Source organism: Phoenix dactylifera, chromosome 2, assembly GCF_051530095.1.
Source record: "Phoenix dactylifera cultivar Ajwa chromosome 2, Ajwa_hap1_PhDact_Kaust_v1.1, whole genome shotgun sequence".
Taxonomy (NCBI): domain Eukaryota; kingdom Viridiplantae; phylum Streptophyta; class Magnoliopsida; order Arecales; family Arecaceae; genus Phoenix; species Phoenix dactylifera.
In genome coordinates, this window is record NC_143191.1 from 6,155,529 (window position 1) to 6,169,935 (window position 14,407).

The 14,407-nt window shown below is 36.7% G+C and overlaps 1 protein-coding gene across 1 annotated transcript; it reads left to right on the forward strand.

The window, feature by feature from the left end:
- The first annotated feature begins 85 nt into the window (after positions 1-85).
- Positions 86-7,148, forward strand: LOC103704333 (uncharacterized). The gene is made up of 3 exons (XM_008787570.6): positions 86-285; positions 381-469; positions 6,616-7,148. Exons 1-3 carry the CDS (start codon positions 108-110, stop codon positions 6,745-6,747), a joined length of 399 nt encoding a protein of 132 aa, XP_008785792.2. The 5' UTR covers positions 86-107; the 3' UTR covers positions 6,748-7,148.
- The last annotated feature ends 7,259 nt before the right edge of the window (positions 7,149-14,407 follow it).

Here is a 14,407-nt window from a genome sequence, read left to right on the forward strand (position 1 = left end):
ATCAGCTTTACGGTGGGGCGTGAGGGCTGTACCTCTCTCGCAGAAGACGGCATATCATATGCCGTGTTTATTGGGAACTAGTATTCCAGGGTGGTGGGCCGGTACCTATGTTCGAGAGAATGGCACCGTCCAAACGAGGCAAAGCGAAGGGCGACTCCGCCGCTCCGGCCTCCATCGCCCCGGCAGCGCCGGCAGGAATTCCCGCCTGCCTCCGCCTCCTACCCACCTCCTCCGTCGCCATAACCGTCCACGCCAAACCGGGCTCTAAGGTCGCCACGATCACAGGTTCGCTCCCTCTCCTTAACCCCCCCTCCTTTTGATCACCTATTGCTATTTTGTCGCATTAAAACCCTAGTTTTCCTTCCGTCCGTCGGCCTCAGATTTCGGCGACGAGGCGCTGGGCGTGCAGATCGACGCTCCGGCGAGGGACGGCGAAGCCAACGCGGCGTTGGTCGACTACATCAGCTCGGTTAGCCCCCTAAATCGAAAGTTTTTTTTCCTTTCTTAATTTTCTCAAAATTACGTTTTCCTTGTAATTTGTTTAATTTATCATCTTACGATCTTTGAAGTTGAGTTCATCGGTGGTTTATGGGTTGGGACCTCTTGGGGGGAGAAGAGGTTATCTTATATTCTGGTTTCCGAGCAGTAGAGTCATTAGGAACGATATTATTGTGGTCTTTCCTTTGTTTTAAGTTGTAGATTTGGTTAGGAGTTCTCAACCTACTGATAGGGAGAAGAGTTGGAAGGGAATGCCATTTTCTTAAAGCTATGAATAAAAGAGTAAGTCTCACATCTGGATGGGGATTGTGTTACAAGATGAGGTTACATTAACATAGACATTAATGCCAAAGGCAATTCTGGTTTTTCAGATCAAGTTTACCTGTACATGTGCTATTTCATTTACTTTGATTATCTCAAGAATAATTAGTTGATTTCTCTCAAGGAGTAATATTGGAGAAATACATTAAAAAAGTAGCCATCCCTAGTTTGAGAAAGATGATGAGAAAAAAATACAAGCCAAAGTGTTTGATGCTTTGTTGGTTAATTTAGAAGCCTGAAATCAGGAACATTTTGTTGGAGATTTTTGCAACTTTAGGGTTTTTAGTTTACCAAAAAGAATCAGGAGAGTATGGTAACGGGAACTATAAATGTTTGTCATTTTCTTTTAATGGTTGCAGAACTAGAGTTCAGGAAGTCAGAATAAGGACACCCTTTTGGAAGGCAACAACTTTGAATTATTTGCACAATGAACTACAACAAAGGGGATTTAGTACGGAGAGTGCATTTACTTTAATGTGGTTTGAAGTTGAATTATGCAAAATTTGGAGATTGAGTTGACATCAATATGTTTCTGTTAGGTTACTTAGTTGTGGGTCTTCAGGAGGGATTTATGGCAAAGCAGAATCTGAGCAATCATCATTGTTGAATCATGTTGATAAAAAGCCAATAAAGTACTTGATCATAAGGGCATTTTCTACTTGTGTGGTTCTAAAGCTGAAAGGTGAGCTAAGCCTTGACATCTGGGTGAAATCGCTTTGGACAAAGAAGTGGTTTGTCGTTTTACCTTTTTATTGATGAGGCAAACATTATAATCCCCATAATTCTTCTTGCATTCTCCTCTTTGATCAAAATGGCTTTTACAAAGACATGCCTTGAATAATTCAATGGTGTTACTTTTTTGTTATGGTTAATTTCTCAACAGTGTTGATATTTCAGCTCACAACAGATGTTGCTTGAGAATTTAATGAGATGGTACCATTTACGTTTATATTTTGGGATCGGTATTTTCACAAAAAGGCGACTTTGAAAGTAACTCTTGTTAATGTAATTGCATTAATTTTAGGGTATGTGTTAGATTTCGTGCAGCTAAGTAGGCTTGCACTTCATGGCCTGCACATAGTTTTGACTGTAATTTAGGTGGAGTGGAGGCATTGACCTTTTATATGGGATAGAGGACTTTTTAGAATGGATGACCTTGGAAGATAATCCTATTAGCATGAGTAGATGTATTATAGGTCTTTTATTATGTGGTTCAAGGGGTACCATGAACTAAAATATTCATTTAAACTTTAAAGTGCATGTGATGATCTCTCTATAAAGGAAGAAGAGCTACCCAACAAATATAGTAGCAAGATAGGAGGAAGAAAGCAATGAGAATGACAACCACAACTTACAATGAGGGGAAAATAATTGGCAATTTTATTCAACCTAAGGTGGTATTTACTTGTCCAGGCGCCCCTATTTATAGATCTAAAATCCCTATGAATCTTTCTTTTATGTCTACATTCAGTCATAGTTGAAAAGAGAATATTTATTTATATATTATCTCCACAAAAATGCTGAAAGGAAAGATAGAAAAAAATCTTCATAATTTGATTTTCAAATCAATGGGGCTTTGGTGGTATCTCTATTGATTCTGATTTCAGATCTTCACCATCAAATCTTATATTCCATCTTTAGCTACTGTGATGTCAACATTGTGTTAGCAGTATCTTATGAAATCTACGAGATTTATTTCGTAGACAATGTCCTTCTGAGTATTTCTTCCACTTATAACTAAAAGGATTTTGGAGAATAAGATGAAATCTGGATTGCTGAAAAGAATTGGTAGATTTTAGTTCTCTACTAGTAATGCTTTATAATTGGTTCTTTCAAATCAATCACATGTGAAGTTCTTTGGACCTTTTTTCTTGAGCCAGTGCAATCTCTTGGCCTTTAAACATGGATTCTCAAGATAGATCTCGGCTAAACCTGTGGCTATTTTTCTCATTTCCTCTTGTGCTTATTCATTGTCAAACACAATACAAACCTTGGTCCTTTAGATTATTTAAAATTCTTAAATATTAAGAAGCACAAGAGAGTTGTCTAACATAACACTCAAGTCATCTTAGGACATCATTTTGCTTGAGGTAGTAAGAGTTGATGAGGATGGCTTCAATTGAGGTTGGTCCTAGAAGATATTGGGGCTAAACCAAGTCACATCTCCATGAATATGCAAGGTTATAAACTTATAATAGTAGAAACCATCTTAATAACAAAATTTACTCATGATTAAGTTTGAACAATATCTACAGAATTGAGGAATAAGGTGTTCTGACCATGAAATAGTATGACGGAAAGCGAAATGGGGGTTTGGTTCGGGCCAGACTTTAGGTTTGATTAAAAAAAAAAAATCTTAACCTAGATGCTGCCCAATTATAATCAAGTTGAAAAACTAGGCCATAATTAACCTGTTTATTTTATATCGTGTCATACTCAGCATGGAACGCAATTAGGCTGCACTTGTCAGTTCTGCCTCTAAAATGAAAATTGAATAGGTTCAAGAAGAGGGGACCTAGGGTTGGCTTCCTAATAAAGAGCCGGGGGGGGGGGGGGGGGGGGGGGGGGGGAGGATGGAGGTGGGACTGTGCAATAAAATTCTGATCGCATTATCCTTCTTCACTTTTTTCTTTTGTATTTCATGTTTTGTTCTTAACCATGAACTGCATTGTTGTCCTACTCACTAAAACCAGGCCTTGACTAATCCATGGCCTGCCATACTATTACAACTATCATGGGGACCTGTGGCTAGATTTCAAGGTTTGCCCAACCCATGGCTGCTTGTCGGGTCTGAGGGCCAAATTGAACCTGACCCAGTTATAATCGAGTTAGTCTTATGTAACCCAAACTCACCCATTTATAGAAACTCTCCACCATAGCCTTGTTTATTTCTGGCTTGTTTGGCCAAGTGATGTAACCCCGAATTGTTATGGGATCATATAATATTAATAGCTAAGAATTGATTCAAATCTCTAATTAGATTTGAATCCTGCAACTTCAGAAGCTGCTTTTTAACTATGCTGAAAGAACCTGCTGTTTAACAGCAGTGCTAAAGCGTAGAAAGTGGGAAGTAGAGTAGAAAAGAGTAGAAGACAGGAGATAATAATAGAAGAGTAGGAGAAGAAGACCCAGTGGAAGGCCAGTGGTTGCTCAAGTCAAAATGAACTTCTTGAACTATTTTGCCAGCCACAATGTCAATATATTTTGATAGCCTCAGCTGGACACCTTTCTTTATAACAGTAGGACTCCTAAACAAGAAAAAGTAATGCTATATGGCTCCCCTGATTGTTGAATTGCTAAGTTGGCCATTATGGGCCTGATGAACTTCTCGGGTGCAACCTGCGGGTGCCCAGAATCATTTTTCAACAAGAAATAATGAAAAGAGGAAATAATGATGAAGCCCACCCCACTAATTCTGGTCATATCCCTCTTTTTGAGCGATGTTAGGGTCTATTTGGCTCATGCTTTGGTTATTCCATAGGAATCTAATATGGAAGGTGATGAGCGGAAGTTAAATAGTGCAGAGAATGAGTATTTCTATTATTGGGCTGATTAAGGAACTAAGAATCCTAAAAAAACAGCAAATACTGTAAATCACCTTTTACAATCAATATTGCATCCTGATTTTTTCATGATTTTTTGCTTAGCGGATTCATCAAGGGTCGAGTTTCTTCCTTCATTTTGCAATGTCTCTCTTTGAATTAGTTTAGAGGAGATTTTATCTATGGAATATCTTATGAGGACATCCAAACAGGCCCCGTTAAATGGAAAAAAAGGGAGCTGAATCCTTTTAATTTTAAGAGGGATGTTCAGCTATTATAGTTCCCCAAAGTTTGACTCCATCTAGGAATCTTAATTAAAAATAAATTCACATATGGGGTGCCTGTATGCAGTGCAAATTGATGCATGGGAAACTTCTAAAAAAGTCTCTTAAGACTCAGCAAAATAATTCCAATAACAACTTGAAAATACTATAACTAAAGAAAACAAAAATAGACAAACTAATGGCCTGAAAGAGGTCGATGATAACTGCCTATGTTGACTTCTCTTTAGCCAGTGATGATCAGCCAAGAGAATGTGCATGACTGCTCCTTGTGGTCCTTGGACTGCAACACTAGGTTGGCGAGTCTCACCAAATTTTGCCACTCTTGTGTAAGAGTAACCTTGTGATAGACGTCCTGGTGGGTGGGTTGGGGGGGGGGAGGGGGGGGCAGGTTGCGGAAGAACCACAATGAGAATGCCACTAATTATTATTTAAGAGTCAAACACCTTCTAGAGTTTGAACCTAGACTGAAACACCTTCTGGAGGAGGGCCACAACCAGTGGGCTATATTGCCTCTATTGAAGCAAGAGTAATGGATAAAGCAGCTAAGAACTAGATGATATACTTCTCTTAAATCAAAGCTAAGGCTTTGACAAGATAAAATAGCTATTATTGATTGCTAAATTAAGCTTTATCACTTGATTTTCTGCACTCATGTTTAAAAGGTATGCATGGTTGGTCAACTTAATGTTTTTCAAATAGCCTTGGCAGCCCTAGGTAATGGACCCTTCTATAGCCTAGGCAATTAGATGACCGCGGAGGCAACAAATTTATATAATATCTGCAAAATAATTTAGGCTTCATATATTTCAATTACTAGTTAAAACTTGCATATGTTGTCAATAAATTATCCATCATACATGATCCAAAGGTGTGTCGGTAATAATTAAAGCATGACTTCTGCTTGAATCATATCACTTCTACATCTGCTAGGATAGTAGGAGTAACACAGTATGTTACTACTTTCTACCATGACAATAATAGTGACACAAGCTTGTTACTACTGTTAATGAGATAAAATTTGGAAAATATGAAAACAAAAAATAATACAAGAGGAAAAAAAGGAAAATGAAACAATTAAGTTCTCATTTTCTTAAAACAGATAACAATATAAAAACATTTCAAATGCATTGAAGCAGTAATAAAACTGAAAGTTGTCTTGCAATGGTTTTTTATTGAAAATCATTTGGAGGGGAAGCAAAGACAACAAAGATTATAAAGATGGAGGGAATCCAAAAAATCTGATCTAAGGGCCTTTTTGGTAATGTATTCTTTTGTGTTTGAATCTTCAGAACTTTCTGATTTCTGAGCTCTAACCCATATTTAAAAAGATAAAACAGAGAACTAATATCAAGATAGACTGACATGAAGTGCAAGTTGACAAAATGATGCTGCAATCCAGCATTGTGATTCTCACCCAGCAACGCATATCACTGCCTGCTTCTTGTCCTTTCTGTACTCTTGCTACTTGCTTGAATCCATTTAAGCAGGTTGAGTTTTCCAAGATCTCATCCCAAGCTCTCAGTTGACAATCCTAATCAATCCTAACAGGATGTCTTTGAAACTTTTCTGAAGCACAAGAATTAGTTAATGGAACCATGAAAACTGTGGAACATTAGGAGTAACAAGATAAAATACAATCATGTTAACAAATGATGCTGCAATCCCCGAAGTGGCTTCAGATGTGATATCCAGTATTTGCAGGAACTATGAGCATCTCTTGAAGCTTCATTATTCTTTATTTTCTATTCGAAATCATATTTTTTATTTGAATAGGAAGATAAACACGCATAAGACTAAAAACATTATGGCGATTTCTTCTGAAAACTAGGAAAAAAAATCACAATCCTAATATACAATTTACTTTTTATTCCAATGAGGGTTTTTCCCATGAACTATATCAATATTAAATTAATCAAATATACGATTTGCCTGACCAGTTGTTGAAAGCTCAGACCATGTATAAAATGCAGGTTTTAGGAGTGAAGAAAAGGCAGGTATCTATTGGTTCTGGTTCAAAATCCAGGGAAAAAGTCGTGATTGTCCAAGACACAAATCTTCAGAATGTTTTTGATGCTCTGAATAAGGTCTGCAAATGCCAATGAAGGACACCGAAGTACTTGAACCAGATGGGCATGTGATGTACAAGCTTCTATTATGTCTGAAACCTACAGAAGACCTCAAGTATTGATAAGACTGTAGAGTATTGTATATTTTTCAGTTTGCCATTCTTGACTTGCTAGATTTATGTCTGCAACATGTATGATCCATCTGCGAACTTGGCATCATAGTCATCTGACTCATGCTTGTATAGAAGCCTTTTGAACCTCTGAGAAGCTGCCAGATCTTAGAATCAGCCATGCGTAAAATGCTAAAACAGCTATACTATGATAACATGATGGCTAGGCATGGATGAATATGTTGATGCCAGTTTTACATTTGTCGGATCACTTCAGACAATGCAGACAATATTTACCAGTGCTTTGATAACTGAATTGTAGAAAAAGACTTCAATGGCTTGTTGCAAATGTCAGAACAGTTACAGCTTACAAATGTTGGAATTTGTAAGCCGAAGTATCTTTCTTGTATTTTTATATGGGCACTCCCTGTTTAGGGAAGACCTAGGATGACCATGATAGAGGTCTCTGTTTCCAGCTTGAAAGATTGAAAAAGGGAGAAAAAATGTATAGTTTTACAGAAAACTTGCATGGAAGCAGTGAAACAATATGTTGAAATACTTTGTTTTGGGGAGCCTGGTCCTGTATCTGAGAGCGAATTGGGATCTCCTCTTTGATAAGGTAAAAGCCCATTGCCTGTTACTAACATTTACCGTTTGTACCCATAGTTTGTTCATTTTGGATACATGTCTTCCTACTCTTGTCTTTTCCAGAATCTCCCTTGAGGAAATAGAAGCTGGAGAAGAAATATAAAAGGTAAGTTCACTTTGCTGAAATTGATGATTTTTCCTGCGTAACGCCTACCAATTCTGCTTATCCAAGTTATGATAGTTAAATAATTGCTCCCAATAGTTGCCATCAGGGGAAATTGATGCAAAAGAAGAGTAAAAAAAGTACGAACTGAAAATGATGGTTAAGAATGGGATTGTAACCATAAAGCATTTAAAACATATAATGGAAAACCCAGTGTTTATACCCCTTTACTTAGTAACCAGAGATTTGAGATTTATAAAACCATCAAGAAACAAATTTTATGCGTGGATATTCATTGTGATCAATTTGATTATTAGATACAAATCTAATTTATGATATTAATAAAGAGTTTTTGTGCTAGTATTTGCTCTCTTCGTACTTGAAAACAAATGAGAGGTTGTCATGTTCTAAAAAGAGGATTGGTGGTTTTATGAACAATTAAGGAGAACTTTAATCCAATTTTTTCTCCCCTCCCCTTCCCCCACTCCCCCTCTCCCCCCTGCTATGCCTCTTCGATGCTTATTCTTCTCATAAATCAGGTTTTGGTGTGAGTTTTTTAGTACATATACTTGTCTAGCTGTGAAATAGACCTTATACTCTTTTTTTTTGCTAAAAAGACCTTGTACTTTTCACACAGCTCAAATCCAACTGTTTGCAAATTGGGCTTGTAATTGAAACCCACTCATTGACAAATCTTGTGGGCAGAGCAGTTGGCCGACCCACGTAGCTCTAGTACTCACATTCTTGCACTGATTTGAACTCATGGCTACCAACAAACTTGAAGGCATGAAAGTGGAATCCAGTAGACTCTGAATCATGCTGTGAATTATTTTCCATCACATGTATCCTGAAGTATTGAGCAGGTATTCAAAAAGTGGGTGGATTTTACAAAAGAGGAACCATTTCATGCAATTTTATGGAGATATATAAGAAAAATGGAAAATATGAAAACTATGATGTTTTTGAACATTTGTAATTTTTATATACAGGTGAGCATTCCATTAAAATTTCTCAACGCTTTCTTTAGAAAATGGGGAGAGATGAGCACCACATTCTAATGGTGGTATTTATTGTTGAAAGAAATATTTGTCGTATAAATTGTCACCATAGCATTATTTTTATATATTGAGATCATTTTAAGTTTTGTTTACCAGCTCGCTTATCTTTGTGACGTTTCCCATGCAATGGAACGTCTCAAGAGAAAATGCTAGAGGATAATATTGCTGAAAGAATCATAGAAGGCCATGGACCTATAAACCAAAAGTTTTAGGCATATTAGCAATCACTTTGTCAAAGTGGAGCTTTCATCTTGAAAAAAACTTTGTGATTAGTGGAGCAACAACCATATCATAATTTTCAATGTGCATTTCTTTCTTTTTCCTTTGACCCCTCAGCTATTCTTATTAATGTATAATATCTCATGAGCAAGTAAATTCAGTTTCTTGATTGGCCCTAATGATATGTATGCATACATCATTGCTATGTCATAGACAAGGAGTTCTTAGTTCATTTGGAGCCCAAAATGTCTATTTTACACCCAATTTTCTCACAAAACCCAATCTTGGTATGTGTTGAGGTATACAAACAATTACTCTTACGCGCATCCAAGTTTCTGAGTTTTAAAGTTATTTTTATCTTTCGCATGCATATCATCGACCCATGAATATACCAGTCTATGATAACATGAGCATTTCTGGTGCCACACCAACCGATGATGCTACGGGTTATAGTGCAAATTCTACTTGAATTTTATCCATAATTTCATGTTTCCTTATCCCCCTTTTGTTAGAAACATTTGATATCAGCACGATACATGCATACATACATATATACTCTTATTTCAATGAAGACATTCCTCCACACCACTCTTACAAATTGATAGAAAAATTTAACAACTAATGCTTTCTTCTTGAATAAATACATGCGTGCAACAATGCAACATTGAGTGCATTTTTTTCACATATTCTATTTATTGCACAAAAACGTTTGCAACCCAGATTTGTGGCTCAAAAAATCACTCATCTGGCTTGTGGTCTCTTGCTCCTGTTTTCGAATTGGCATTGTGAATTGTGCCATGTGATGAAGCACAGAGTGCATGGTGCGAGGCAGCTATGGTGACTTTTCGGAGTGATTTTTCCGAGTGAGCAGAGGATTTGCTCAGCTTTTCCGACATTTCACTCCATTATTGGTGGATGTCATGAATCAAGAGAGGACTCGGAAATTATCAAAAAACATCATGCTGCCGCGGCGGAAAATCAAACTTTTCGCCATCACCAGGCCGCACGATCGGGACCCATCTGATGATGATTGGACGGCTCGCAGTGGGTCAAATCACCATAACATCATGTCTCCGTGCACCCCGGATCCGCACTTCGACATGTTACATCAGAGCCAGTTGTGCTGCGTCCGGAATCGGCCTCTTGTCCACGAGATGAGCAAAGACAAAAAGCCTGGACAGATACACCGATGGGATATGTCGGCGGTCAACAGTCAAACCTCTGCTCGTTACGTCACCCTTCTGTCCTCCACAGTAGATTCGTTCTTTTACGTAAGAAAAAAAAAATCCATGACTTTCATGCGTATGTAATAGCGTTTAATAAAAAATAATAACTATAATATTTTCATTCTATTTTGCCGGATGCTTATAAAGCTATTATTTAAAAAATATTTTTTTTTTGCAAAGTATTTCATGGTATCCGATCGTTATTATTATCAGATGGACGGCCATCTCTCTAAATTACGGTAAAAAAGAAAATGAAGTAATATTTATTTGATAAAAAATAAAATTTTGTTATCAATTGCCCATCTAGATCCTACTTTTTTTTCACACCATCCATTAATAAGATATAGGATAATGGTGTATGGTATCGCCATCCAAAGATAAACATCTAAACAGATTATCTATATAGTATAAGATTATTTTATTTGATGGCCATCCATCTGATAATAATAACTATCAATTACCATAGAATACTTTGTAAATATATATATATATATTAAATAACAACTTTATAGTTATTATAGTTATTATCTTTTATTACATGCTATTATTTGTTAAGATAATGATCTATTATGATACAAATAATTTTTAAAAAATTTCTCTCCTAAAATGATTATTTTTTCCCATCCATTGTTCTCCTGCTGTAGCACGCCATTATTTCAACAATTAGTTTGATATAAAAAGTAGAAAGAGACAATTTTTAGATACATAATGGTAGTAATGATGGCTTCAGGGAAGGTTTGCCGTTTTGATGTGACAAAGGTGATGAAATGTTATTTGAAACTATGCTTTTTCCTCGTTGCATCTCCTCGCCACAAACCCTCCCCCGCCAACCGGAATCAATCATCACGTATGGTTCTTTGGTATTAGAATATTACTTTTGGGGCCCATCAAAGCTAAAGGTGTGGGTTCTCCACGTGCACCAGGTAAAACTTTAGTTTTGGATAACAAGGCTAGTGATAGCGGAACACGTTGGAAAAACCTGCACCTCAAAGTAATATGATGAAAGTAAGCAACATTGTGATGTCTTCTTCCACCGTTCCTTAAAAGAGTTCACTGTGTCCTAGGCTGATTTTGATCAGAGCTGCTTCTCTAGCCCAAAATTTTATTTACGCAGCTGCTTTAAAGAAACCTTTGATGGCTAGGAAAACAATAGTTTTATGCTGCCAAGTTTATATTCTCTCAGACCGACTTCAACTTTTTTGAGAGCCATCCCTCTCATTGTGTCCTAAATTGATTTTGATGAGAGATGCTTCTCCGGCCCAAAAATTTATTTGCGCAGCTGCTTTAAAAAAATCTTTGATAGCAAGGAAAAATAATGGTTCCTATGCTGCGAAGTTTATATTCTCTCGACCGACTAATTTTTTTTTGAGAGGATCCACCTTTGTTATTAGAAGTTCAAGTGGTGAATTATTGGTGGCAGATGGAATTAAACTTTTTGTTGTAATAGCACTAATAACAAAATTGCGTGCTACTTGCGAAAGTTTACTGGATGCGATGAAATACCTTGAGGCATCCCATATTATTCTTGAGTAGAATTTTTTGATGGCAATTAGGTGGTTGTCAAATCTATCAAGTTCTGAGACTTCACAACCATTATTACATAACTATTAGAGAATGGCTTCTACACTATTTACTTATGAGGTGATGCATATTTTTCAAGAAGTTAATAGCACTGCTGATTGGATGGAGATATAGGTTGCTAATTACACTGAAACGATGTTGCGGATTATTGTGTCAGACATTTATTTTGATTTTTCATGCATCTTATTTTCTGATTCATATAGATGTATTTTTTTTTAGATTAGTATGAATAAAATCTGATTTTATAAAAAAAAAAAGAGTTTGTTGTCAAGATCGTCTGCAAAAAAAATATTCCTGTAATGGTTTATGAATCGGGTGAGGGATGTTCAAGAAGTAAAAGGCTTTACACTTCTATTTGATCAATGGAGATTGATGAGGAGCATCAGTTGAAAGAAATATTTTACACGATAATATGGCCTAATTTGGCCTTAACATCAACGATCATCGTTATCGTTCATATACTGCACAAACAATTTACTGGTTGCAACATGAAACAACACCCTTATTATCTGAAAGGTGGTGCTGCCTTGATGACTCAAATTTCTATTGTTTCATTAGCCAATATTGAGCATGAGTTCTTTGCGCCTCTTTTATTAGCCAAACTGCGATTCTCAAATCATGTAGTCACACTTGAGAATATGAATTAAAAGGCCCAATCTTAGGCCTTACTTAAGCTAGACTAGGTAGATTTCTTTATGCAATTCTTATGTTTAGCATTCAGCACCTGATAAATCCATTAGACCAGTAAAATGGAAGTCATGCAATGTAGTCGGACAAATCATCCTTATTTGAGAAGTTACAGACTAATGGCTCTGTGAACACAATGCTTGTGGCTATTTGGTTATCTCTATAGACTGATCTTTTCAAGATTATACTTATTGATCAGGAAGGTGCTGACCCTCTGATCGGCCAACATGCATACAGCTATTTAACATGATCACAACCCGCTCATGCGACACATGGAAACCCGGCAATGGCATAGATAGCAAGCGTGGACCGACAATAGGTACACAACTATGGATATCTTTGTATTGCCTTATGGTTGAGAATTTTGCTTTCTCATAGAATTAGGGAGGTTAATTTCAACTATTAATGAGATAACGACAAAGTGATAATTAAAAATAATACTTTATTACTCCTTCATGATGAAGAAGTAAAATGGCTATTTACTTAGTCCAGTGAGGGCATACGCCTCTTAATTGCTGGCGTGCTGAGAGGACTACAAAGATTAAAACTTCTAACATAATGTGGATCAAGAGTCCATGTAGTTAGGTTATTATTGTTTAAGTTGAATTGAGAGATGTCCAGCACCTTTCTGGAGCACATCCAGGAGGTAGTGAAATAAGCACCATAGGAGTTCTTAACCTAAGAAGAGATGATATGTGAATTAATATGTAGGAGCGTGAATGTTTTGGTAGGTAAGAAGGACCGGTGAGCTTTGATACCATGTTAAGATCCTATTTGAAAATCTTGGTATTTAGATGGATGGATTCAAGAGCATATAATTTCCACAAAAGTTCTTAATCTATTTGATGTAGAACTATTATTTCTCAACAACCTTAAAATATCCAAGTTTGTAGAACAACGAGACAAAGAATTTCGGTTGTCTTTTAAAACCCTCATATTAGAAAACAGCACCCATGTGCCACTGCTTTAGTGCACCTTTACTGAAGTTGATGCGAGCTTTTGAGAGCCATGCATCCTACCTTCATTGGCCACCTATCTCCTCACCAATCTGTTACTTTATATATATTAGGTTGTAACCTAGAATGACCATGTGGCAGCACACTACCCTCGTATGTAGCTATGCTTGATTCAATGTAAATGCCATAAATGAGATTGTTAACTTTGTGAGGAAATTGCCGTGAGAATTGAAGAAACTAAGGGTGTGTTTGATCCGTGACCAGAATTGGAATCGAAACAGATTGAAATGGTATTTGGAATCGGAATCAGAATAGAAATATTTTTACGTAAATTTTTGGAAAATCAGTTGTTTAAAGTAAACATGGAGAATAGGATTTGAATTCTAGGTGGAGAGTCGGAATTAGGTTTTGGAGGATTGGGGCATTCCCATCCCTCCTAGAATGGAATGTTAATAAGACTCTCTTCAATTAAATAGCTGGGTTGGGGCCACTCATTCCTATTTCCATTTAGAGCCCAAATCCACCCAACCAAATATGCCACAAATGATTTAGCTTTTCCTAATGCTTTGGGCTGTATCCATGTTACAACTTTATAGTGTGTCCAGTTTATGAAAAGCAAAAAATAAATAACACAAAGTATATTCATTGCCCCCAAGGCATCAATCTCATTTGATTGCAACATTTCTATTGCCAGCAAAAGCTTGACAAGTTAGGCTGCAATTTGGGCCAAATTAGATTTTGCTATTTCATCGTTTAAGATAGCAGAACAAAATATAATCTAGTTTGGCATTTGCTAGCCCCAATAAGACCAACTAAGCTAATGCTATAACATGCCATTGTGTTCATCACTGCTCGTACTAAAATAAATGCCAAATAGGGCTGGCAATCGGGTCGAGTCGGATCAGATATAGATCGGGGTGGATACGGATCGGGTCAAAATTTTATCAACCCAAATCCGACCTATTTATTAAATAGGTCAAAATTTCAAATCTAAATCCGACTTATTTATTAAATAGGTAATTCGACCCGATCTACATAATCCATTTATCAAACAAGTCAAGTCAGATTAAATGGATTAAATAGATTAAACGGATTTTTAATAGATTAA

Excerpts from the sequence above, each read along its gene's own strand:
- LOC103704333 (XM_008787570.6), top strand. The coding sequence starts at position 108 with ATGTTCGAGAGAATGGCACCGTCCAAACGAGGCAAAGCGAAGGGCGAC. Across the intron at positions 286-380 it reads TAAGGTCGCCACGATCACAG|ATTTCGGCGACGAGGCGCTG; the intron begins GTTCGCTCCCTC and ends CGTCGGCCTCAG. Across the intron at positions 470-6,615 it reads TGGTCGACTACATCAGCTCG|GTTTTAGGAGTGAAGAAAAG; the intron begins GTTAGCCCCCTA and ends TATAAAATGCAG.